General features: G+C 42.2%; 1 protein-coding gene across 1 annotated transcript in view; it reads left to right on the top strand.

Annotated features, from left to right (window-relative positions):
- The first annotated feature begins 215 nt into the window (after positions 1-215).
- The window catches only part of ESYT3 (extended synaptotagmin 3), a 58,461-nt gene continuing 35,644 nt past the window's right edge, over positions 216-23,032 (top strand). Inside the window, exons 1-4 of the mRNA XM_077830556.1 lie at positions 216-539; positions 14,263-14,304; positions 16,175-16,309; positions 17,123-17,199. Of these exons, the coding sequence (XP_077686682.1) occupies positions 216-539; positions 14,263-14,304; positions 16,175-16,309; positions 17,123-17,199 (578 nt within the window). The remainder of the gene's footprint in view (positions 540-14,262; positions 14,305-16,174; positions 16,310-17,122; positions 17,200-23,032) is intronic.

Below are 23,032 nucleotides of genomic sequence, written 5' to 3'. Positions count from 1 at the left end.
CGCGGCCGCGCCCGGGGGCAGGAGCTGGGGAGGGCGGAGCCGCCGGGAGCCCAGTGGCTCCGCACCTGAGCGGCTCCCGCCCCGCAGTAAGAGCCGAGGCCCGCATGGAGGAGGCGGGCGGGAGCCGGTGCCCCGCTCCGGAGCAGCTGCGCTAACTCTGGGTGCCCGGCGCCGAGCGCGGACCCGTGCGCGGGGGAGACTCGGCTCGAGCCGCCATGCAGCCCGCGGCTGCCGCCCGCGGGGACTCCGGCCCCGGCGCCGCTGCACCTGGCGAGCCCCGCGGGCAACAGCAGCAGGAGCCGCCCTGGCTCCTCCAGGAGCTCGGCGCCTTCGTGGCCCGGGCGCTCTTCTGCCTCGCCCCGGTCTACCTGGCCGGCGCCCTGGGGCTGAGCTCGAGCTGGGTGCTGGCGGGCTTGGTGCTGTGGATGTGGTGGCGGCGGAACCGGCGCGGGAAGCGAGCCCGGCTCTCGGCGGCGTTTGGGCGGCTCGCGGCGGAGGAGAGACACCAGAGCGTCGCTTCCCAGCACCTGCCTGCGTGGGTGAGTGCGGGGGGCAGCGCCCGGCCCGGCGCGGCCGGGCGTGGCGCCCAGGGGCCTCTGCACCTCCCCGGCTGCCGGGGGAAGCGCTTCGGCAGAGCTGGCGGGGTCAGGCCGGGAGCAGCTGGGTTGCGTGTTGGAGAGTCGAGCTCCTCGCTCTGCAAATGGCCAGTGTCGCCTTCATAGGCTGCAGGGGAGCCTGGGTCCTCGCAGCTTCTGCGTGTTGGCAGTCTGGCTCCAAATGACACCCCTTGGCCCCATCTCTGTAACTTGAATGGTAATTCTTTCAAGGAGGGGGTTGGACCTTGTAGCAGGACCCAGTTTTGGGGAAGAGGGTTGGATTACCTCTGTTGGGGAAACTTTTTATAAATTACTTGTCTCTTGGTTCATTCTAAAATACTTGGGAAATCTCTTGGGGCTGGGATAAGTCAGTTCTGCCAGGGGGAGTCAGCTGTGACCCCGACGTGATGGAACAGCGGCAGGGTGAGCCTGGCCATCTTCCTTTACTTTGGACGTGTAAAACTAACAGAGTTGCGAACGTGACATAGTTCTCTGCTGTCTGTGGTTCTGCCTGACTCTGAAACAGGGACACCATTATCCTGAAACGCAGTCAGTTGGAAGTACTGTGCCTGCCATTAAGCCTTCCTGAGAATTTTTACAGCTTTACAATTCTATTTCCCCATTTTAAAATGTCTTTCCGCTTTGTTGTAGGAAAGACCCACATAAACATTTGGTTAAGCTAATGATATACAGAGGAAACAGCAAAACTGGCTGTACAAATACCCTGAAATGTACAAAATAAATGTAAAAATAAATAAATACTTTCTCTCCAGTTTTTAAAGTTCAACACCTGTCACTTATAACCATAGTAAGGAAAACACTTTCAGACATTAGTATGACACTTAAGTTGCTGATGCCCCATGACCATGAACCACATCTGCCCAATAGAAAGGGTTTCTACATGCCTGACTGTAGTTACTGGATCTGTTCCAAGTAACTTTATTATCATCAAATTCCTTTTTATGAAATGAGAAGCTGTTGTAAAATTCCTGGCCTGTAAAGTGTATCTCTTGTGCAACAGCTTGGGCGATAGCAACCAAAACAACTAGTTCCCACGTGAAGGTATTGACAGCCTGTGTCTAGTTCCTTCTCTCGAAAGTACTCCCTGTCATTAGATCATGTAAAGGCATATGGCTTTGCCTTTATGCGGCTATTCAGCTTATTTACATATGGTGGTGACTGCTACAGAAGGAATTTTGTCGGTAAATTACATCCGACTTTTTGATAAAGAGTACTGCTACTTTGAGGCCCTTGTCAATGTCAGGTGTTACCTTTGCTTGCTTGCAACACATAGGGAAATTAGCATTTATGCTGGCTACAGAGTTGCTGGATCTGTACATTCAGACATTTTCCTGCTTGCTTAAATAAACTGGAATATGTACCAGGATATTGTTGTGGGAGGTGAAATAAAGCCAACAGTAGTTCCTTAGGCCAGAAAAAATGTCTGTCTTGCATTACTATGTAAAGTGAATACTAATCTGAAAGCTTTAATATTAGTGACAGACACATTGCTCCAAACGTGGTTGTATGGATTCATGTAACAGGTAAGGGATGATGCCTCTTCCCCCCACCCAACCGCCCCAGTGAATCCTGTTTCAGATGCACACTATTGAAATATCTGGGATGCATTGTGTTAAGTGTTTTTTTCTCCAGTCTTAGCTATTTATTTCAGAATCCTGCTCATCCAAAAAATCTTTTCTCTCCTCTATTAGCATTAATCTCCAATCCCCCATAAACATAATGACTTCCACATTTATAAAACATTTAACAAACTGACACTGTCAGGTTACGACTTAGACAGACCAACTTCAAACAGGTTTCTGTATTTTTTTTTACCAGTTTCTAAATTATTCAACTTGAAATGCCATAAATCTAAATGTACTCCTAACTGTGTGTGTGTTTGGTGGCTCATTCTCTGTAAAGTCTCTGTTTGGATAATGAAAACTGATTAGTCAATTTCTCTTATGGTCAGCATTACTTTCTGATGTAGCCAGATACTGTTATGTTCGCTTACACATGCAGCAGGGGAATGTTTTGTCTTTTAGAAAATAAACTGTTTCTATTTCTATTTTAAAAAGAATAATAAATGGAGGCATTTCCACTGATCAAAACATGTAGCAAACTGTCATACAAAGGCTACATTTTGGGCTGTAAATTGACCTGGCAATGGCCCAAATTCTGGAAGGCTCTGGTGGCCTTCCACTCTCACTGTAGTGATAAACACCCATTTTTTCATGGTCTGTGTGTACAAAAACATCTTCTGTATTTTCCACAGTATGCGTCCGATGAAGTGAGCTGTCGCTCACGAAAGCTTATGCTCAAATAAATGTGTTAGTCTCTAAGGTGCCACAAGTACTCCTTTTCTTTTTGCGAATACAGACTAACACGGCTGTTACTCTGAAACCTGCCTTCAGTGGGAGAGGAAAGTGCTTAGCACCTCACAAGACTGGGTCCGGTGTGTGTGTGTTTTGTTTTTTTTTTTAAACTAATGCATCTGTCCCACAGGGATTCTCTGCCTCTTTTCTGCTGGCCCCAGTGTTCCATTTGTAGGTGGGATTTCTGATTTACTTTGGAGTCTTTGCCCATATGAATACAACTTGAAAGATTAATAAATGCATTGTTGCCAATGATTGCTACTTAATCATGAGTCTCAGGATGTTTGGTGTGTCTTAAATCCCAGCTGATGGAATCAAGAGATTCCCATGTAATCTCAACTATCCTTTTGTAAGAGGGTTTAGTTTAGATAACTCAGCTCAGTTGGTGTTTATTAATCAGATTAGCACAATACAGAAGGGGCCAATACTTTATCCAAATTGGGGAAACAGGTTTGCAGCTCTTTTCTGTTCCAAAGGTAGAAGTGAGTTTATAATTTTTTATGTCCAATTTGTTTACAATAGATAGAAAACTCCCAAGGTGTTACCTCATTAACATAAACCCTTTAATTCCTTTTCTTATGTGGCTTCATAACTTGTTTTCAGGGTACCAAGGCATCTGCACCAATTATTCCTAATACTAAATTTTGTCGTCTTATACATATACCAATTATCCTTGCACCCTGTTTATATTTGGTATAACTTCTAAATGGTTTTGCATACACAAACAATAGAGGCTATACAGTTCACGTGCTTTATGCACTGAAATGTGGCATAAATGAAAAGCATGGTGGGAATCTAATTCATAGTTACACAAATTACCATAAGTGTAGGGAATACTAAACATTCTAAAAATATTATGAGATTGGTTAACAGCCAAACAATGTGGTATTCTTTTAAGTAAGTTTCTAGTTTTCATGGTTGTGGAGAAAAGCTTGGATATAAGCAATGTGCCCTAAAAGCTCCAGAGCCAGAAGGTAAAGAGAGAGAACACAAGTTGTTGGGGTTTTTTTGAGGCTTGACTCTTGATTTTTTTTTGAATGGTTAGGATTGGCAATACTGATAGGTAAAAACAGAACTTCCTTGTCAAACGATGGTAGGAACTAAGATTTAATAACAATAAAACAAAGAAACAAAACCAAGCATCTACTTACATTTCACCTTCCTTTCTCCTGCTATTTCTGGTCTGTTTCTCTTCCATATATGTGGTTTTTATTCAGCCTTCTAATCTTTGCTCAGTTTTACATTTGAGACTTAGATTCTGGCTTGCTTTTGAAACTTTAGTTTGCCTCACTTTCTAGCTCTTTCTTTTCTTCCCTTCTGACATTTTTCTTTTGTCCATTTTTCTCCTTTTTTTTTCTATTCACTTTTTTTCTGTCCAGCTGTTCCCTAGCTATGTTTCTCATCTCCTTTGTGCCACTCATCTTTGCTTAGTTTCTCTTTAGATTTTGCTCTCTGGTTATTAGACCAAGTTTTCAGAGTTCTTCTTAAACCTTTCCTCCCTCAAGGTTTTTGAAAGCCTTCAGATAGGAACACCCCTTTTATAGAGCCCCTTCTCTTCTAATATTCGGAGGTGGGAGTGTGAATGAGACTCAAATTGTGGCAAGCTAGGATTTCGGGAATAATTGAATTATGGTGTAAAGTCTACTAAAGACATTGAATGTGAAACTGCAGTGCTGGCCTAGGTGTGCTCTGTAATGGTCCTCCCTTGGCTCAGAACAATACTTCATTATGGTAAGCTCTGAAAGATCAGATGAGAGAGCCCTGCTAACTTACAGGGATAAATGGAAAAAAATCATGGCATGTAATTTAGTTCCATTAACCAGCAACAATCAGCAGGACACCTGACTAATCAACAGGAGAAAACTATCCTACACTTAGATGTGGCTCAGACTTAGCATTGTAAGGGCTCTTGAACCTAAACATATATCTGTCTTGAGAGCTGACCTAAAATGGACTAACCTAAAAGATTCCTAGGTTGTAAAAATGGCTCTAAGCTGTGAATTTTGTCTCTGGAGTCCGTTCACCGCCTTTGACTCTGGGGTCAGTTCACTCTGGAGTCAGATCTAGGGTTTGGGAATATTTGCAGTGTCCAGTTCTGGCTTTGGTCCATCTCTGAGGAAACAGTTTGTTTCTAAATTGACCTTTGCTACAGTATGAAATGTATAGTGACTTTAAAGTTACTCTCTCTCTTATGGCCTATCTTTGTGCATGTACACAAGTTGTTTACAAAGATAGTTTTCAGCTGCAAAATTGAAAATGGTCTTTGAAAATAGTCCTTCCCAGATCTCAACATACTGAGGCTCAAATTTGGGATGTAGACCCAAAATGCCAGACATAAAAGATAGTATAGTGCAGGAGGCTTCAAACAATTATCTTGTGTAAAGTGACATCAACTGAAATCTAGTTAATGCTACTCCTGCTGATTTCAATGGCTTACAACCACATATTCCTGTTTTTAGGACATCTCCTTTCCCTCTGTGTGAATGAACAAACACAGTGGGCACTGTTTGTTTTGCTTTCTGTACAGAGAAAATAGTCAAACTGACTTTGCAAAATGTTTAATTTCACTCTGGTCCCCATGTTGATCAGCTGTCATTGTGGCATTTGCAGTCTTGGAAGAATACAGGCAACAATGTTCAAATACACTCACTAAGCCTCATGCTAATGTAAAACTACATGTAACCTAACTATGGGAATTCCTTGCATCGCATTATCAGGCATACGGTGTAATGCCTTTTTTAAAGGCCTATTAACAACTCCTTATTTAGGCAAAACTGCCCTTAAAATCCACAAAGAACAGGAGTACTTGTGGCACCTTAGAGACTAACAGATTTATTAGTTAGCATATGCATCCGATAAAGTGGGCTGTAGCCCATGAAAGCTTATGCTCTAATAAATTTGTTAGCCTCTAGCGTGCCACAAGTACTCCTGTTCTTTTTGCGGATACAAACTAACACGGCTGCTACTCTGAAACTTAAAATCAACATGGTTTTGCTTCCTGGGCATAGTACTGGTTGTGTACCACTTGCTGAAATCAGTATTCCTAGGAAACCCTACAGGCACACACTTGTGTAATATTTGAACAGATCACTTTATCATTTCAGACATGTCAGAATCTCTGTTTTTGTAGCTATGGCCATAGGTGTTTCCAGCCTCTGGGGAAGGAGTGGATGTGGAAAAAAAACTATATAGTCTTTTCACTGAATAATAATTAGCACTTGCCAAGTGTTTTTGATCTTCAAAGCTCTTTTCAAACACTTGCCAACGTATCAGGAATGCAGAAAGTACTAGCAAGTGTCATCCCTATTTTACAGATGGGGAAACTGACTTTGACCATTTAAACACTATGTAGACAATCTAATTCTGGTATGGCACTGAGCTTGGGAGTTCCTGGATGCTAATCCTGGGTTTACACGTCTAGGATTTGGTACAGGGAGTGTCTTGTTATATGCCTTCCCCCGCTCCCTCATCTCTGCAACGCATGTGATGCTGTTACATTGTCAGAGCCTGCTGCCATTGAAGTCACTTGGAGTTTTGGTACTGACTTAATTAGGGACCGGATTTAGCCTGGAATCTGTACTGTGTAGTGAGAAAGTGGAGAAAGACATGTTCTTCTGCTTGCAGCTACTGCAGGATCCAGGTGTAGTTAAGATCTCTGTTCTTTAAAGTGGATCCCATGAAAATCTCTAAATCATTTGTTAGCCTTCAGTGATATTGGTGGGGTGGGCGAATGGCCATTTGAAATCTTTTAAAAAGTAGTTTTTTAAACTTCTTTCTTCTAAAAGGCTAAAGCAGCAACCCAATGTGATACATAAGCTCAGCCTGTGGGGGGGATGAAGGATTTTTTTTATATATAATTGTAACTTTAAAACATGTCTCTCATATTAAGAAACCTAATAAAACTGCACTTCTGTGTTAACAGGAGAATTCTACCTTTGGTCTTGCCCCACAGTGCATCTGAGGTATGCACCAATAGCCTGCTAATCAGTTTATTTTAGGTAGTTGTATGGCTTCCGTTACAGTAGAGCACCTCACAGTCTTTAATGTTTTTGTCCTTACAGCACTGCTGTGAGAGAGGGCAGTGCTCCTCTTATCATTTTGCAGATCTCACTAAGGCAGAGACACTGCCCAAGATCACAGAGGAAGTCTGTGGCAGAACAGGGTCAGAACTTGAACCCAGGTCTCCAAGTCCTAGGCTAGTGCCCTAACTACTGGGCAATTCTTCCCCTTTAATGCCCCTACTCTTGTATGACTTACTGCTACAATGGCCCATGCTGGCCAGGCAACCCCTATTTCAATATCTGAAACAATGCTACGTGGTTATCAGAACGCAAATGTGAGAGTGGGGAAGGAATGAAAAATCAAACATAGGTTTCTTAATCTTCAAAAAGATACTTGCTCCTTTTGTCCAGGAGCATTGGTAATCTAAAGTAATCTGTTAATCTGCAGAACGAAGGGCTGCAGCAATACAAGCTTCTCAGTACCCCCCCATTAATGCATCTCAAACCTCACCTGGAGACACTGCCCCCAATGAGGACTGTTCACCGAACGCAAATATAAATTTCTTAATCCATTCAACTAGAGATCAAATATGGGATGGCTCTCGGGCGCCTTACTATAAATAACTATTGCCTTGAAACTGAGAACTGGCTGACTCTATGACTCTCTCCAAGGACCTTTCCACGCATGATGACAGACTGACTCTAAAGGTGGAGATCATCTGATTCTTATAATCCTCCTTCATGTTAAATGTCAGTAGTGTTTCATCTGTATTGATCATCACCTCAGATGCAGTGTTCCTGCTTTATTGTGTAAATTTAGCTGGGTAGATTGGCATTTTAGTAAACCTGGGTGCCTGTCTCTTACTAAAGAAGAGTTATTACCATTTAGAACATCAAAACAAATTTCTTTTAAAGAAACACCCTTGACACCACTTTGCTTTCAATCTAATAACTGGAGCTGATGATGACTTAAAAAAAACAACCTAACTAAATCCTAAAGCAAGGTCGAATAAAAGGTAAATAATTTGCACTTCTATTTGAGGATTTCAAAGCACTCTATAAACATTCCTGAATTGAGAAGCATGCATTTGATCGATTGGGTACCATTCATATCTATTCAGAAACAAGGGAAAATAGTTTTATCTGGTTTCTTTATCTTAGAATAAGCATTCAAACCCTCTACCTCATGGATTTTTTCATTCTCTAAGAAGCATAACAGTCTGCCACTCCTTACTCTCTCTCTCTCTCACATGCTTGCACACTCGCGATCTCTCTCTCTGAATACTGTGTGCCCAGTAGAATCCTAGAAGATTAGGGTTAGAAGAGACTTCAGGAGGTCACCTAGTCCAACCCCCTGCTCAAAGCGGGACCAACCTCAACTAAATTGCATGTGATTGAATTAGGCTGAATATCCATCCTTGTCCAGGAGATTCAGTTCAAGGTATGCTGCTGGTTTTTGAAAGAACTTGGTTTAATTATACCCATCGCTTCTACAGAGTGATAATTAGACACCTGCCTTCACTAGCAAAATTAACAAAGATTTATTTGTGAGACAGGCCTATCCTGCAACATGATACAGAAACTCTCAATAGCTTGCAAGAGTAAAATTAAACTTACCTGACCACTACCTTGTACCTAGGGCTTCTGTTTTTCTGGGTTTATTAATTTCATTGGTGGGGGGGGGGGTATTTTCAGTAATTTTTGAGTTCTGTAGTATCAGGGTTTTTTGGGGCTTTCTTTCATAGTAAAATGAGAAGATTTCACTGGGCACGTCCCAAAATTTTTATCTAAATAGAATATTTAATTTTTATTATGAGTATAAAAATGATGTAATTTGTTTTTAAGCTCTGTATCCTTGTTAATGAGCCTCTGGTTTAGCATTGAGTGCGTTTGTTCCCTAGTGTGCTTTAATGTAATATTGTTTCAAACAGTACATCAAGATTGTAGCCTTGGTCATTCTAAACCCTAGTACTCATGTGGGGCCTTGCAGGGCAGGCACCTCCTCTCTTCCTTTAGCACATCTACTTCTGTTTTCTGTCACACTCCCTAGAGGGTCTCCAGCCTGTTCTTCCTCCTTTTGGGTGTCCTGCACCCACTTCCCCCGTCTCTGCAAGTAGAGTTTTGCAGCATCCCATTTGGGGGTGGGGGGGCTGTGAGAGAGAGAGACAGACACACTTGCCGGGCAGCCACTGGAGCTGCTGCCCTAACTGCAACCAGTGTTAAATTAAGAGTTGATTTGAGTGATGATGATGTGGTTTGGTTACAGCTGAAGACTGTCCCACTGCCTGTGTGGAAACAGCCAGAAACATCTTCCCTGGCAAGCCCTGGGCTAGCAGAATGAGATGCCTGGAAAAGTGATCCCAGTAAAATAGTTCTGTTTGCCATGGCTGTGCCCCTCCACTTTGCCACCGCCTCGGGGCTTGTGCTCAGCACTCCATGGCCATACTGAAGAACCAGTGCCTGTGTTTCATAATACTGTTTAATTCATTCTGTGAGAACAACTGGCATGTTCAGAAAGTAATCAGAAGCAAGGAACATCTCAGGAGAATCTGTAAAGCACTGTGAGATTAAAATCAGTGCAGTGAGGGTGAATGGCAAAACTGAGACATGCAAAAATATTTTTGCGAGGGCCATCACTAAGGCTCTGGTGGCAAGGGGTGAGGAGAACCAGACTTCTAGGGCAGAAATAAGTTTAACTTGCTTTCTTGACTATCTTGCTTATGGCCTCTGCAGTCCACTGGCTCTTCTGGGTTCACTTGAAATGCAGGATATTTATGATGTCCCGCAGCAGTGCATTTTGGAGCATCACTAGTCAGTGTGAAGCATCCACTCTAGAGCATCACGAGTGAAGGCAGAAAGTCTTTCAGAGGCTGTAGCGTTTTCAAAAAGGAAAGCTCAACATAAATTTCTGGCCAAGCCTGTAAGTGGAAACACAGATTTCTCTGCTCACCCAAGTTTTTTCTTTTTGCTGATTTTCCTTGGGTTTGGCTGAGAGTGGTGTCTTGCCACCCCCTATAAATGGCACTCTGTAAATGTTGGGAAGTTCAGAATTCTGTTGTCTGTTAGTCTGTATGACTGTTAGCCTGGTACTGGTGGCTGTATGCATTTGAATGGTAATGAGATGTCAAACTGCATGAAATCTTGTTAGCCTCTTTGGCAAACCACTTTTTGATCACCTTCCCAAAGAGTGAATTGTTTTGGTGGCTTTGGGGGGCGGAGGGGAAGAAAGGGGAAGGAGAGAATGGAGACTTGAATTACATGCATGTTGGTATACTTGCGAGCATTCGGAATGGATACTGAAACAATGAGAGGCCAACCTAATTGTGTCAAATGAACTACATTTGTCCAAGCCATTCTCTGTTCTCCAGTGGGGCGGCACCCTCAATGGGGTACTGTATTTTCAATTGGCTAGGCACGTCCTTTTCTGGTCATATGTGTCTGGGGTACATATGAGAAGGACTGAGATGTGGGCTAAAACACTCTAAGCTGATAAGCTAAAAAAGACCAGACCAGTCTTAGGTTGAGAGGCAAGCTTTGTTCATCTATACTGTAGCTGTTTCCATGCTTTGCAATACTAGTTTTGTGCCAGTCTTGTCCTGTCAACTAGTTGAAATTCATTTGTAATTATTGCGTGTTCTGTGGCTTTTTCCCTTTATTTTGTATGTATTCTATGCAAACAGATTTTTTTTCTATTAAAGATCACTGTAATTGGCTGTATAGAGTGTGATGCTGGGATGGCTGTCTGTTTCCTGCAAGGATGAAAATTGACTCCATCTTTTAAAGAAGGTGGCAGCAGAAATATAGCAATAGCTTGGCTACTTTGTCAAGGGAAAAATAGGTAAATAGGTTTGGTATTCTGTCCTCTTCTTCCCCTCCTCCACCCGAATATCCCCATCTCTTCCTCCCCTGCCCTGTCCCCGAATGGTGCTGGGGAGAGATGGTCTAAGAGGTGGGCATGAGAGCTGAACTCCTGATGGACACAAGGCTTTCTTTAAAAGGAGATTTTTAACTCCAGGTTTTCTGTTAGCCCATAACCTTCTAACACGGCTTATTCTTGGTGAATTTCTATTAAATTCGACTGTTATAAATGCTGACTTCTGAAGAAGGTTACGAGAGAAAATGCTGCAATGTTTTTTTGTGTTTTGCATAAATCCAGGCTACTCAATAGACTTCTCATTGTTTTTTACTGCCTGAGTTAGTCAGGTAGCATCTTTAAAGCTCTGATGCATGGATATTGAGAAGTGCATGTTATACTTGTGTGACTGGGATTCCAGGGGAGCCACACCAAGGTTACTTACTTAGGGCAAACTGCAAATAATGGGGCAGACCATCCCCAAAGCTGGTGGTTATTCCAGTACTTAGATCCACCAAGCTGGCTTCAGACAGCGTCTGTAATACCTTACTGATTACCCAGAAGCCAAAACACCATTCACTTAAAGCAACCCAGCCTTAGGCCTCCACCCAGACATCCAAGTCGGATATGATGAGGATTACTGAAAATCTTTTTCATCCTAGAAGAAAGTTCTACCAATCCCAAAGGATCAGACACATTACCTCCTAGGTTAGTTAATATTTCAGATCTTACATGCTTGCAGCCAATTCTTATTAACTAAACTGAATTTAAAAAAAAAAAGTATTGGTTAAAAGATCAGTATACATACAGACATGAGTACGGTTCTGAGATCAGGTAGATAGTAGAGATGATGAGCTTTGTAGTTGCAAAGAGTTCTTTCAGAATGAGTCCATAAGTTATAGTCCAATGTTCATATTCAGGGTGATCCAGATGGGACTGCAGATCTCCAGTCCCATGACTAAGCCTCCCCTGCATAAAGCATCAAGCATATCTGAGATAAAAAGGATCAGGACCCAAGTCACCTTTATACAGTTCCAGGACTTCTCTTCACAGCTCAGAGTCCTGAGGTAAACAAAAAGAAAAGGAGTACTTATGGCACCTTAGAGACTAACCAATTTATTTGAGCATACGCTTTTGTGAGCTACAGCTCACTTCATCGGATGCATGAAGCTCACGAAAGCGTATGCTCAAATAAATTGGTTAGTCTCTAAGGTGCCACAAGTACTCCTTTTCTTTTTGCGAATACAGACTAACACGGCTGCTACTCTGAAACCTGAGGTAAACAATAGGCAATCATGGAGACTTTTTGAATAGACAGGTTTCCTAAGCATCACCAGTAATTAGCTACAGAGAGTAACATAAGGCAATTGCCTGTTTTCCACCATTCACAGGTGACTTGCTGTACGTTTCAAAGAGAGATGAATACAGCGATAGCACTATTGTTACAGTTCATTTAAATGTTAAAATCCCCTTTTTGATCTCTGAATTAACAGAATGCAGCATAGACAGGAACCTCCTTTGGTTACATGGTTAACCTCTAACAAAATATATATATTATCTAAAATATGTCCCTAGAGGTTGAATTTGGGTCACTTATCCTGCAGGATGCTTAACCCTTTCTGGCCATGTGTCACAAGTTGCAATTTTTCAGATAGTGTTTATTTTTCCCACCGTGTCTCTGGCACTGGATTACTTCACTAATGGCAATGGGCTGATCTATTCACAAACCACAAAGTAAATGTCTGAAACTGATTTCTTTCTCTCTCTCTCTCAATATACTGTGGCCCTGTTGTGATCAGAACTGGTTTAGTGCCTCAGTTTCCCATTGCATAATGAAGAGGGGAAAGGGAACTCTTTGCTAATGCTGCTTTATTGGTGGTGGTATGTAGTTTTCCCATTAATCATGTGAATGGGCCTAAAGGCTATATGGTATGAATAAAGAATCATAGAAATGTAGGGCTGGAAAGGACCTTGAGACCAGGCCCCTGCACTAAGGCATGACCAAGTAAATCTATTCTAGCCCATCCTTGACACATTTTGTTGAACCTGTTTTTAAAAATCTCCTCTAAAGGGATTCCACAACCTTTGGAAGCCCTTTGCACATCGTAACTAGAACTATGGTTAAAGAGTGTTTGTTTTTTTTTTTCCTAATATCTAACCTAAATCTTCCTTGCTGCAGATTAAGCCCATTACTTCTTGTCCTACCTTCAGTGGATATGAACGTTGATCATTGTCCCCTTTCCAACAGCCCCTGACATGTTTGAAGACTGTCATCAAGTTACCCCTCAGTCTCCTTTTCTCAAGATTAACCATACCCAGTTTTTTCAGGGTGGATTGATTTAAGTCAGCCATTTAAATAAATTTAAGTGAGAAGCCTTGATTGAAATAATCGATTTGAATCAACTTCTACATTTGTACTTCTTGTTTTTCTCAAGAAAGGTGCATTCTCATTGGTTGATAGAACTATTAAAATTTGTTGATATGCAAAGCTAAATAGAGATTTTACACTAGATTTGGTACTTAGGAGGGTACACTATAACTATATACATTTATTTAAGCAATTATGTAGCTTAATTTCAGAATTGTACGTTTTAGAAAATGGTGAATGATATAACATACTATTGCTTATTAATTTTTGCTCGTGATTTACATTAACCTTCATTAGAATGGTAAATGGAATTTAATTAAACACATAACAAAACTTTTATTTAATAAAATCATTTTAAATGTGTTTGATACATAAGCTTCTCAACATTTAATATTAAAATTCAGATTTAATTTTCAACAGGTTTATTTTTAAAAAAAATTTATTTTATTTTCCAAAAATCATGGTTTTGTTTTTTGTTTATGTGGGGTGTGTGGTGTATATATTTTTGTTTGTTTTTGGACCTTGCCTCATGTCACTTTTGTAGCTCTCCTCTTGACTCCAGTTTGTTCAGAACTGGACATAATACTCCTGCTGAGGCATCACCAGTACCAAGTAAAGCGTAACATTTCTCTCCCATCTTTTATATAAGACACTCCTGCTAATACCCCCCACAATAATAGCCTTTTTTGCCATTGCACCATGTTGTTGACTCATATTCAATTTGTGATCCCCTATAGCCCCAACCGTACTGCCACCTACCCAGTTGTTCCCCATTTTGTATTTGTGCATTTGATTGTTGTTGAAGTGTGGTACTTTGCACTTGTCTTTATTGAATTTCATCTTGTTGATTTCAAACAAATTCTCCAATTTTCAAAGTTGTTTTGAATTCGTGCCATTTCAGAAGTAACCGTGTAATAATAGAAGACAAATGGGGATGTGAGATTGTCAATTGACTGCATGCCTCCAAACCTGAGCTCTATTTCCACATCCCAGCTACTCTTGCATAAAGCTCCATAGTTATGTGCACTGCACGATGTAATACGTTATTTTTTTTTTTTTTTGTCACTAGGTCCACTCCCCTGATGTTGAGCGGGTGGAATGGCTGAACAAGGTGAGAAGGTGTTAATGGAGCTGTATCTGGAAAATATTTTTAGTGAACGGTCTCTACTCTGGAGTTGCTCCTTACCACGGACTTAAACATACAAATATAATAAAAACAACACCTTGCTATTTTAGGGAGCGATCAGATTTAATGCCTCTGCTCAGGGCTGGCTCCAGGCACCAGCGAAGGAAGCAGGTGCCTGGGGCGGCCAACAGAAAGGGGCAGCACTCTGTCCGTGATTGGGGCGGCATGTCCGCGTCTTCAGCAGCAATTTGGCGGTGGGTCCTTCACTCCCTCTTTGGCAGCAATTCGGCAGCAGGTCCTGCTCTCCTCCCCCCACCCAATTTTTTTTGGGGCAGCAAAAAAGCAGGAGCCAGCCCTGCCTCTGCTTAAACCTTTGAGCACACGAAATCTGTGCAGATTCAGTCTGAGCTGAGTGCTTGTCTTGTTCATGAGGGCTGGGCCTTCTCTCCTGGCGAACATAAGAAACCCCTCCTGAAAACTCAGACTTCCAGTCTTCCTTCGTTAACCACTGCACTACAGATGCTGCTTAAAACCTAAATACCAGGAACAAACATGCTTGTGTAGCAGTAATTCATCTATGATCTTTCCTACCCCTGCTGCACACTGTCACCCTTTATTGCTGTCTCATCCAGTCTGAATTGCCAGCTCTTGTGGGAGGAGAACTGTCATGCTTGCTTGTTGAGTTAATAGGAACAGTTAGAAGTAGAACAAGGCCAAAATTTTCAGAAATTATTTTTATTTTATTTTTCTAGGTGCCTGATATGAGGCACCTCAAAGGGGCCAGATTCTCAGAAGATCAGTGTCCGGAAACTTCCGAGGCTGAAGTACTTTGTAAGGTGTCTCATGTTGGGCACCACCAATCTCTAATAGGGTGTGGAAGCTTTGCTCTGAAACCAAGCTCCTCGTTCAGCAAAATGACCTAGGTTAATAGCGTTACAGTTCCTGAGGTAACTGCACCTCTGACCCCTTTGTGGCCTCCTTGAGGCCACCCCACTTAGATGACAGCTAGAGGCCTGAGACCTTTCTCCAGTCAGAGTCCCACAGCTCCCTCCTTTTTAGATCAGGGATTTAGGTTGCGATTCCTCCTGCAATGCACAGCAGGTTGGAATTTAACTTGGCATCTGTAGCTGTGGTCTCTCAGGGGCAATGACAGGGTTAATCAATGACCAGTCACCCTTCGTAAAGCAAAGTACAGTACTATACAGAACAAAAGCATTACAGAGAAAAATGTATCTTACAACAGTGAACAGCTTCTATGAAGATCTGAGTTCACCAGGGAGTCCCCCATCTTCCACACAGAGACCCTGATGGAGATACAGTGCTGCAAGGTCTGACCCCCTTGGTCATCGTGTCACACTAGAGCTTGGATGTGATCAGAGCCACACATTTCTCTTCCCACCCCCATTTCAGGGTGGTCACAGATTTTCAGTCCTTTGTTTGCCAGACTTCTCCAACCAGCTAAAAACGGTCTCTTTGGTGCACCCCTCCCACCTGCCTCAGGTGAAGCTTCTCCAGGCTGGCTACCTGCCTAGGGGTTTGCATTAATCTTCCCCAGTTCCCCAAATATAATCCCTAGTTCATAAAGATACAAAGAACATTTACAAAGTTGATAGGATAGTCTCACGGCTGTCATGTGTCCATTGTATCTGTCACAAACAGTATGTGTTAAATCTTTTTTTTAACCATCATCTCAGGAACTGGAATAAATCCTCTTGAAGGTGTGAATAAAAACTAGTTTTATTACAAAGTAGAGGGCCAATAGCCATATGTGCTGTGTAGTGTGGAGTTAAGTTTTTCTTTAACTGGATGCATCTTGTACAAAGAATCCACACTGTGTTTTTTGTGCTTTCTGTAGGTCCTTGTGCAGGCCTGGCCGTACTTTGGGACAGTCCTGGAAAAAACACTTAAAGAAAAAATTGAACCAAAGATCAGAGCCAAGAATGTGCACCTGAAAACATGTACCTTTACCAAAATTCACTTTGGAGAGAAGGTAGGTGAAGTCACCGGGAAGGGTTACAGACCAATCTTGTTCTGCTTTGCTCCCAAATCGGAGAGGGGGGGAAGGTGAATGTTGGGATTCTAGTGTACAGTTCCTTTATTTCTGTAATACTAGAAAACTAACTGCATCAGTCCTAATCCATCTGCCATTGGCTCTCTATTCCATTGGAGTCATCCTGTCCTCAGTTTCCTTTGCTTTTAAATAAGCCCTTATTTAACCAAAAAGGAGGAAGACTGTATCTGGATTCGGAGGACACAATACCTTCCCAGTGACTGTAACCCTAGCCTGGCATAACTTACGACTGATGCTAGGCAGTAAAGGTGGCCCTCTTATCAGCATCCCTGTATGTCACCCCTTCATTAAAAGTTTAAAGAAGTTTCCTTATGATCCTTGAAATGTGGCATCGCTCATCTGGAACCAGGCTTGTCTGAGGCCATCAAGATTGCCCAGCAGGACTTGGACTCATGTACTGATCTTGCAGAATAGTAGAGGGAGCCAGGGGGTACTGCACTGTTGAGGCTCCCATGCTTCTAGATCTAGCTGTGCAACTCCTCTCAGATTTTGGAGAAAATCAAGGGTAAGAAAAGTGCGCCCAAAAAAACACCAACTTGTTTCACTTTTACAAGTTTGTGCTACATCTTCCTTTAAACTTTCCAATTCACTCACTATTTTAGAATATTAACAGGTAACTTTTTAATGAAAGAATGTACCTGGGTTGAATAAAGCAGGTGGAAGTCTTCAGTTGGCCCTAATTTAAAATATGTTAACTGTGCTATATCTTGTATGTGTCTCTCCTTCTTTCAGTGCCCTAAAATCAATGGAGTAAAGACTTATACTAAGGAAATTGATAGTAGACAAGTGATCCTGGACTTGCAAATAAGGTAATATTGAATTATTCATATCAAACTCTCTTAACTTGCTGCCCTTCGAGCAGTTACATAGGAATATAGCAAGTGCTCCAGTGGATCAGACCTGAGATCCATCCAGTCTGGTATTCTGTATGATGGTGTCCAGTGCACGATGCTTCAGAAGAAAGTACGAACTGTGCAATAGGCAGGTGTGGGATAGTCTGGCCCCCACAGTAGGTCTCCTCCTGGCTTATGCTAGATAGAGATTGGCTTACTCCCTGAAGCATGAAGCTTAATATCCCATCCATAGAACTTTTTGTTATCTTTTAATTATAACATTGCTGGATATTCTTGATGTCCATAAAAATATCCAATTCCTCTTTGAATCTTTTTAAATTCTTGTCCTCAATGACATACTTTGGCTGTGAGTTTCACAGTTTAATCATGCTATGTAGGAAAAATATTTCCTTTTGATTGGCTTTGAATTCCCCCCCCCCCACCTTGGAGTGTCCCCTTGTTCTTGTGTTATGAGATGGAGGGGAGGGGGGAACTGAAGTTCCTAATCCACCATCTCTGTACCATTCATTATTCTATTCATCCCCTTTTTAAGGAAAACAATTCCAGTCTTTTCAGTCTCTCTTCATATGAGTCTTTCCAGGCCCTGGATTATTCTCATCTTCCTTATTCTCCTCCCCTCTAGTTCTGCAATATCACTTTTGAAATGAGGTGATTGGTATTCCAGATGAGGCTGCTCTATTGATTTGATTTGCCTATAGGAAGGCATTGTAACAATATTGTTCATCACCCATTCCTTATGCAACACAACATCTTGCTTTTTTTAACCTCAACCGCATACTGAGCAGAGGATCATCCATAGAGCTTTTTTAAATACAGGGACAACATTTTCTACCCTTCAGTCCTAGAGTGGCAATTTTTAATGATTTTTTTTTGTTTTGTTTTTGTTAGCAGCTCAAACACTTCATACTTAAGCTCCTTTCTCAGTTACATTGAAGGGGTAGGATCATAGAGGAAAATGTTTTCTTGTGAATGCCTACAGTTTTGAAACTTCCGAAGGGTGATAGTCCCCTAATGAAAGCTGCTTTCCTGCATGGTAATGCCACAACAGCAGTGTGCACCAAAGAACATGTAGTGATGTGGACAGTAGCATCACTCAAACAAGAACTGCATCTGCCTTTACATTGTGTGTCTGTGGAAAACCTCACCAAAATTAACAGGAAATGTGCATCTCCCTTAGCAAACTGTAAAATTCCATCTTGTTTACTCTTATACCAAGACTGGCAATGTTACAACATGCTCTCTGACGTAACAATTGTAGAATTCCCTCTGTTACAGTCAGACCGTTTTGAGGACATTTAGCAAGTCTGTGTTCATGTGTTTGTGTATCACGCCTTGCACAGTAAGGTCATTACCCTGCAGAGCCTTAAAGGCAGGCAGGAATTTCTGCTGCTTACATCACACCTCCCTTTCCTGCGGCTCTTAAGCCTCCCTTCCCTGCTCCGTCTGGATCCTCCCACTCATGCAGTTGTGCTTTTTTAGATATGCACCTTTATCCTGGAACAGTCTCCCTCTTGTGCCCTAGTTGGCCACTCCACTCCTTATCCAGGTCCCTCTTGAAGACCTGCTTCTTCCATGAAACCTTTCAGCATTGCTGAACCAGGTCTTACGCAATCATATTGACCAAAACATAACTGAACTGTCATGGGATCATCCAGCATATCTTGTCTATTCAGGCTTGTCTTGTGTCTCTTGTATGTCCTGGACAGTGCTGTGCACCCAACTGCTCTAAAAATAAGTAATATATTGGCTTTTGTTTCTGCAAACCAGCTGTCTATTGGATTGGTTGGACAGTCGCTTCAGGAACTAATGCACATGGTAGCAATGAGAAACAGCACAATAAGCTAGGGTGGGTTTTGCCCCTTGGCTGTGTTTCCCCAGGATGCAGAAGAAAAGCTATGAAAATGGGTGTGCTTGGATATTGCTGAGAGGTAGACTTCCATTGTAAATAGGGTAGTCTCTGCTAGGATGGAACATGCAATCATCCTCATGTCTTACTGAAGTTATTTGTGAGTTCATCTCTTTAAATTAAGAGAATTGTCCTGGTGAAGGGTGGATTCAGGTGGATAGAAAAGCCAGCCTATCCAGTTATGCACCCCAAAGAATGCGGATGATAGACGCTGCTATTGTTACCTATGAACTCGGACTAGCTTGGTAATTCCCCTGCACTGTCAGAGCTGGTAATAAAAAGGAGAGACCTGCTTGAACTGTGCTAGCTTCTCCATTATCTTCCAATGTGAAAAAGTGCAGCAGCTTACACTAAGTCTGAATCTGACCCACTGACTCTAAACATAAAATTGATTAAAGAAGTCATGATTACACCTAATCTTAGCATGGTGGGGTGTGTGTGTGGGGGGGATTTCTCGTGTCTGTTCATAAGATGGTAGTGGCTGTTGGTCAGACAGGAAATTTGGCTCAGTGTCTATTCATGATTCAGCTGGTGCTCTAAGATGGAGTTGTGTGCTACAGGCCTAGTTAGATCAATGGTGTCAAGGTTCCTTCCCCACTCTGAACTCTAGGGTACAGATGTGGGGACCTGCATGAAAGACCCACTAAGCTTATTCTTACCAGCTTAGGTTAAAAACTTCCCCAAGGTACAAACTTTGCCTTGTCCTTGAACCGTATGCTGCCACCATCAAGCATGTTAAACAAAACAGGGAAAGAGCCCACTTGGAGACGTCTTCCCCCAAATTATCCCCCCAAGCCCTACGCCCCCTTTTCTGGGGAAGGCTTGATAAAAATTCTCACCAATTTGTACAGGTGAACACAGACCCAAACCCTTGGATCTTAAGAACAATGAAAAATCAATAAGGTTCTTAAAAGAAGAATTTTAATTGAAGAGAAGGTAAAAGAATCACCTCTGTAAAATCAGGATGGTAAATACCTTACAGGGTAATCAGATTCAAAACATAGAGAATCCCTCTGGGTAAAACCTTAAGTTACAAAAAGACACAAAAACAGGAATATACATTCCATTCAGCACAGCTTATTTTACCAGCCATTAAACAAAAGGAAATCTAATGCATTTCTAGCTAGATTACTTACTAACTAACAGGTTTCAGAATAGCGGCTGTGTTAGTCTGTATTCATAAAAAGAAAAGGAGTACTGGTGGCACCTTAGAGACTAACCAATTTATCTGAGCATAAGCTTTCGTGAGCTACAGCTGTAGCTCACGAAAGCTTATGCTCAGATAAATTGGTTAGTCTGTAAGGTGCCACTAGTACTCCTTTTCTTTTTACTAACTAGCAGAAGTTCTGAGACTGCATTCCTGATCTGTTCCCGGCAAAAGCATCACACAGACAGACAAACCCTTTGTTCCCCCCACCCCCAGCTTTGAACGTATCTTGTCTCCTCATTGGTCATTTTGGTCAGGTGCTAGCAAGGTTATCTTAGCTTCTTAACTCTTTACAGGTGAAAGGGTTTTGCCTCTGGCCAGGAGGGATACAGAACTGTATACAGAAAGGTGGTTACCCTTCTCTTCCCTTTATATTTGACAAATGGGTACCTACCTTTTCACTGATGTCAGACTTGGGAATAGACCCCAGTGAAAATAAGCAGGAACCACATGTATTTTGCCAATAAATATATGCAGATATTGGGTCTGTTTTGAGATTTAGCCATCAGCTGTGCTTGTAAGTTGACAAATTCTGTTTGCTTGGTGAGAGTTGTCCTTCAGTGATATCTTCTGCCCGTTCACACATGTCACTCCTCTGAACTATAGTAGCATCAGTAACCCCTGAGCTTCCCCTCTCTGGGTGAGGAGGTGTTAATCAGTTTGGTCCAGGTAGTGACAGACTCCTGGCCATATCCCTCCCTGTACCCAAACTAGTGCCATGGAGAGACTGCTGTAGAACACCATTTGAACATGCAGTGGAGCAGAGTCTGCTCTGGCTGGCCTTTTCATAGCCGGGAGCCCCTCATTCAGTAAAACTACATCCGTTCCTCTGCCTTTGCTTGCAGACCCTGGCCCTCTCTCAGAACTAGAAAATAATCCAATTGTGGAAGATTTTAGCTTCAGTCTTTCTCTTCTTTGGGGTCATGCAGTGAAGAGTTCTAGTCAGAACATGTGCATGTCATGGTGAAGTGTGTTGGTGTCTGGTTTTTCCTGTTCACGTATCTCAAGCAACTGAACCTGTGTCACTCAAACGTTCTTCAAACTCGAGATCACGTGTGGGGAGAATTCTTCCTCAAAGGAATTCTATTCCAAATAGAAATGGAGACTGAGAGGGAGATGGAACTTGGCCTTAACTCTAGCACTCGTAGTTGTGGAGGCAAGATGTCCATGCACGTGATACTGCAGCTAGCAGAGGAAGTGCCCATCAGATTGGGACATGAGTAAAGCTCATGTACCTAATATACAGAATTGAATTTATATTTGTTCAGTTGGCCATTGCTCGTTAGTGGTAGTTCCCTACGGCTGTTTTTTCTCCAGTTAAATTACTTTCCTCTCATGTTTCCTTTTGGTCAATGACACTTGGTACACCTATGACTATTTTAAACAATTCCATCACACTTATAATAGAAGGTGAAATAAAATTAAGACGTCAGCAGTCCGAAGAGGTTACTAATAAAAGGGTAGCGTGTTTGTTTATTTAACGGTTATCAGTCTGTAGGTAATGCTATGGTAGTCTGATATCCCTCCCCCTCTAGTTCTGGGTTAAAGTGACTGATCAGAAATGATATGTTTTTGCTGTCAATCTGTTTGCTCTTTAGACTTCAAACCCAGGCCTTTGAAAAGGGGATGTGTGTATTTGTGTGTGGACCCTTACACCCATGCAGACTTCAGTCAAGTCATAGGAACTCTGCATGGGCATAAGGCTTTGGGAACTCTCTTTTTTCAGGTCTCAGTACTGGACAGTTATCATTCATCTCCATTAGTCATTTGGCCTAATAGCAGGGTTACTAACAGGTAAGTAGTAGTAGGTGTTAAAGAATGAGTGACTCCAAATTTAAAAATAAACATGACTCCTTTATCTTGGCATTTGTTAACTTGAGCTGCAGGAAATCATTATCCAGTGACATCATTCCTTTTCCCTTAAAAATTGCTCAGGCCCTGCCATCGGTTATTAAGATGCTTTGTGTCTAGGTAGCATCCAAAGATCTTGAAGCATCCTGTAAACACTAATGAATTTTGGCTGCACAGCATCCCTGTGAGGGAGGATTATTGTCCCCATTTTACACACGGGGCAGCTAGGGTACCGAGACACTGCCTTGGCCAGCGTCCCACAACAATCCATGGCAGAACTGGCCGTCGAAGCAGTTTCCTGACTCCTAGCCTGGGAGGGGAAGGACTTTTTGTCTTAGCTGTTGCTTCCACCTCTTCTTAGTAAAGTTTAATAAGCATCACTTTGGGATGGTTTACTTTTAAGGAAGAAAACTCTCAGTGACGTGTATGCTCAGCAGACTACAAGTGTGACCCATAACTAAATTTCTGGTCTCCATATTACTCATAATTACCAAGGGAAACAACAGATGCTTGAAGAATGTTGCTCAAATTAAGTCTGTTAATAATAGCTTGCGTTTACATAGCATCAGAGTATCACAAGGCATTTGATAGACACTAATTATTTCTTATCATGTTCTTGAGACATAAATACAACCCTTTTTCCAGGTGGGGAAACTGAGTCACAGAACTTGTGACTTGCCCACAGGTCATGCATGAAATCTTTGGCAGAGCCAGGAATGGAACCCAAAGATCCTCTTTCCCAATCCCCTGCTCTGCCCATCAAACCACACTGCCTAAATGTTCAGATTTAAAATGTCAAAGCAAATCTTAAAATACTTTAAGCT

The sequence above is a fragment of the Eretmochelys imbricata genome, chromosome 11 (assembly GCF_965152235.1).
Source record: "Eretmochelys imbricata isolate rEreImb1 chromosome 11, rEreImb1.hap1, whole genome shotgun sequence".
In the NCBI taxonomy this organism is placed as follows: domain Eukaryota; kingdom Metazoa; phylum Chordata; order Testudines; family Cheloniidae; genus Eretmochelys; species Eretmochelys imbricata.
The sequence above is the reverse complement of the archived record's forward strand: the minus strand, read 5'-3'. Positions and strand labels throughout refer to the sequence as shown.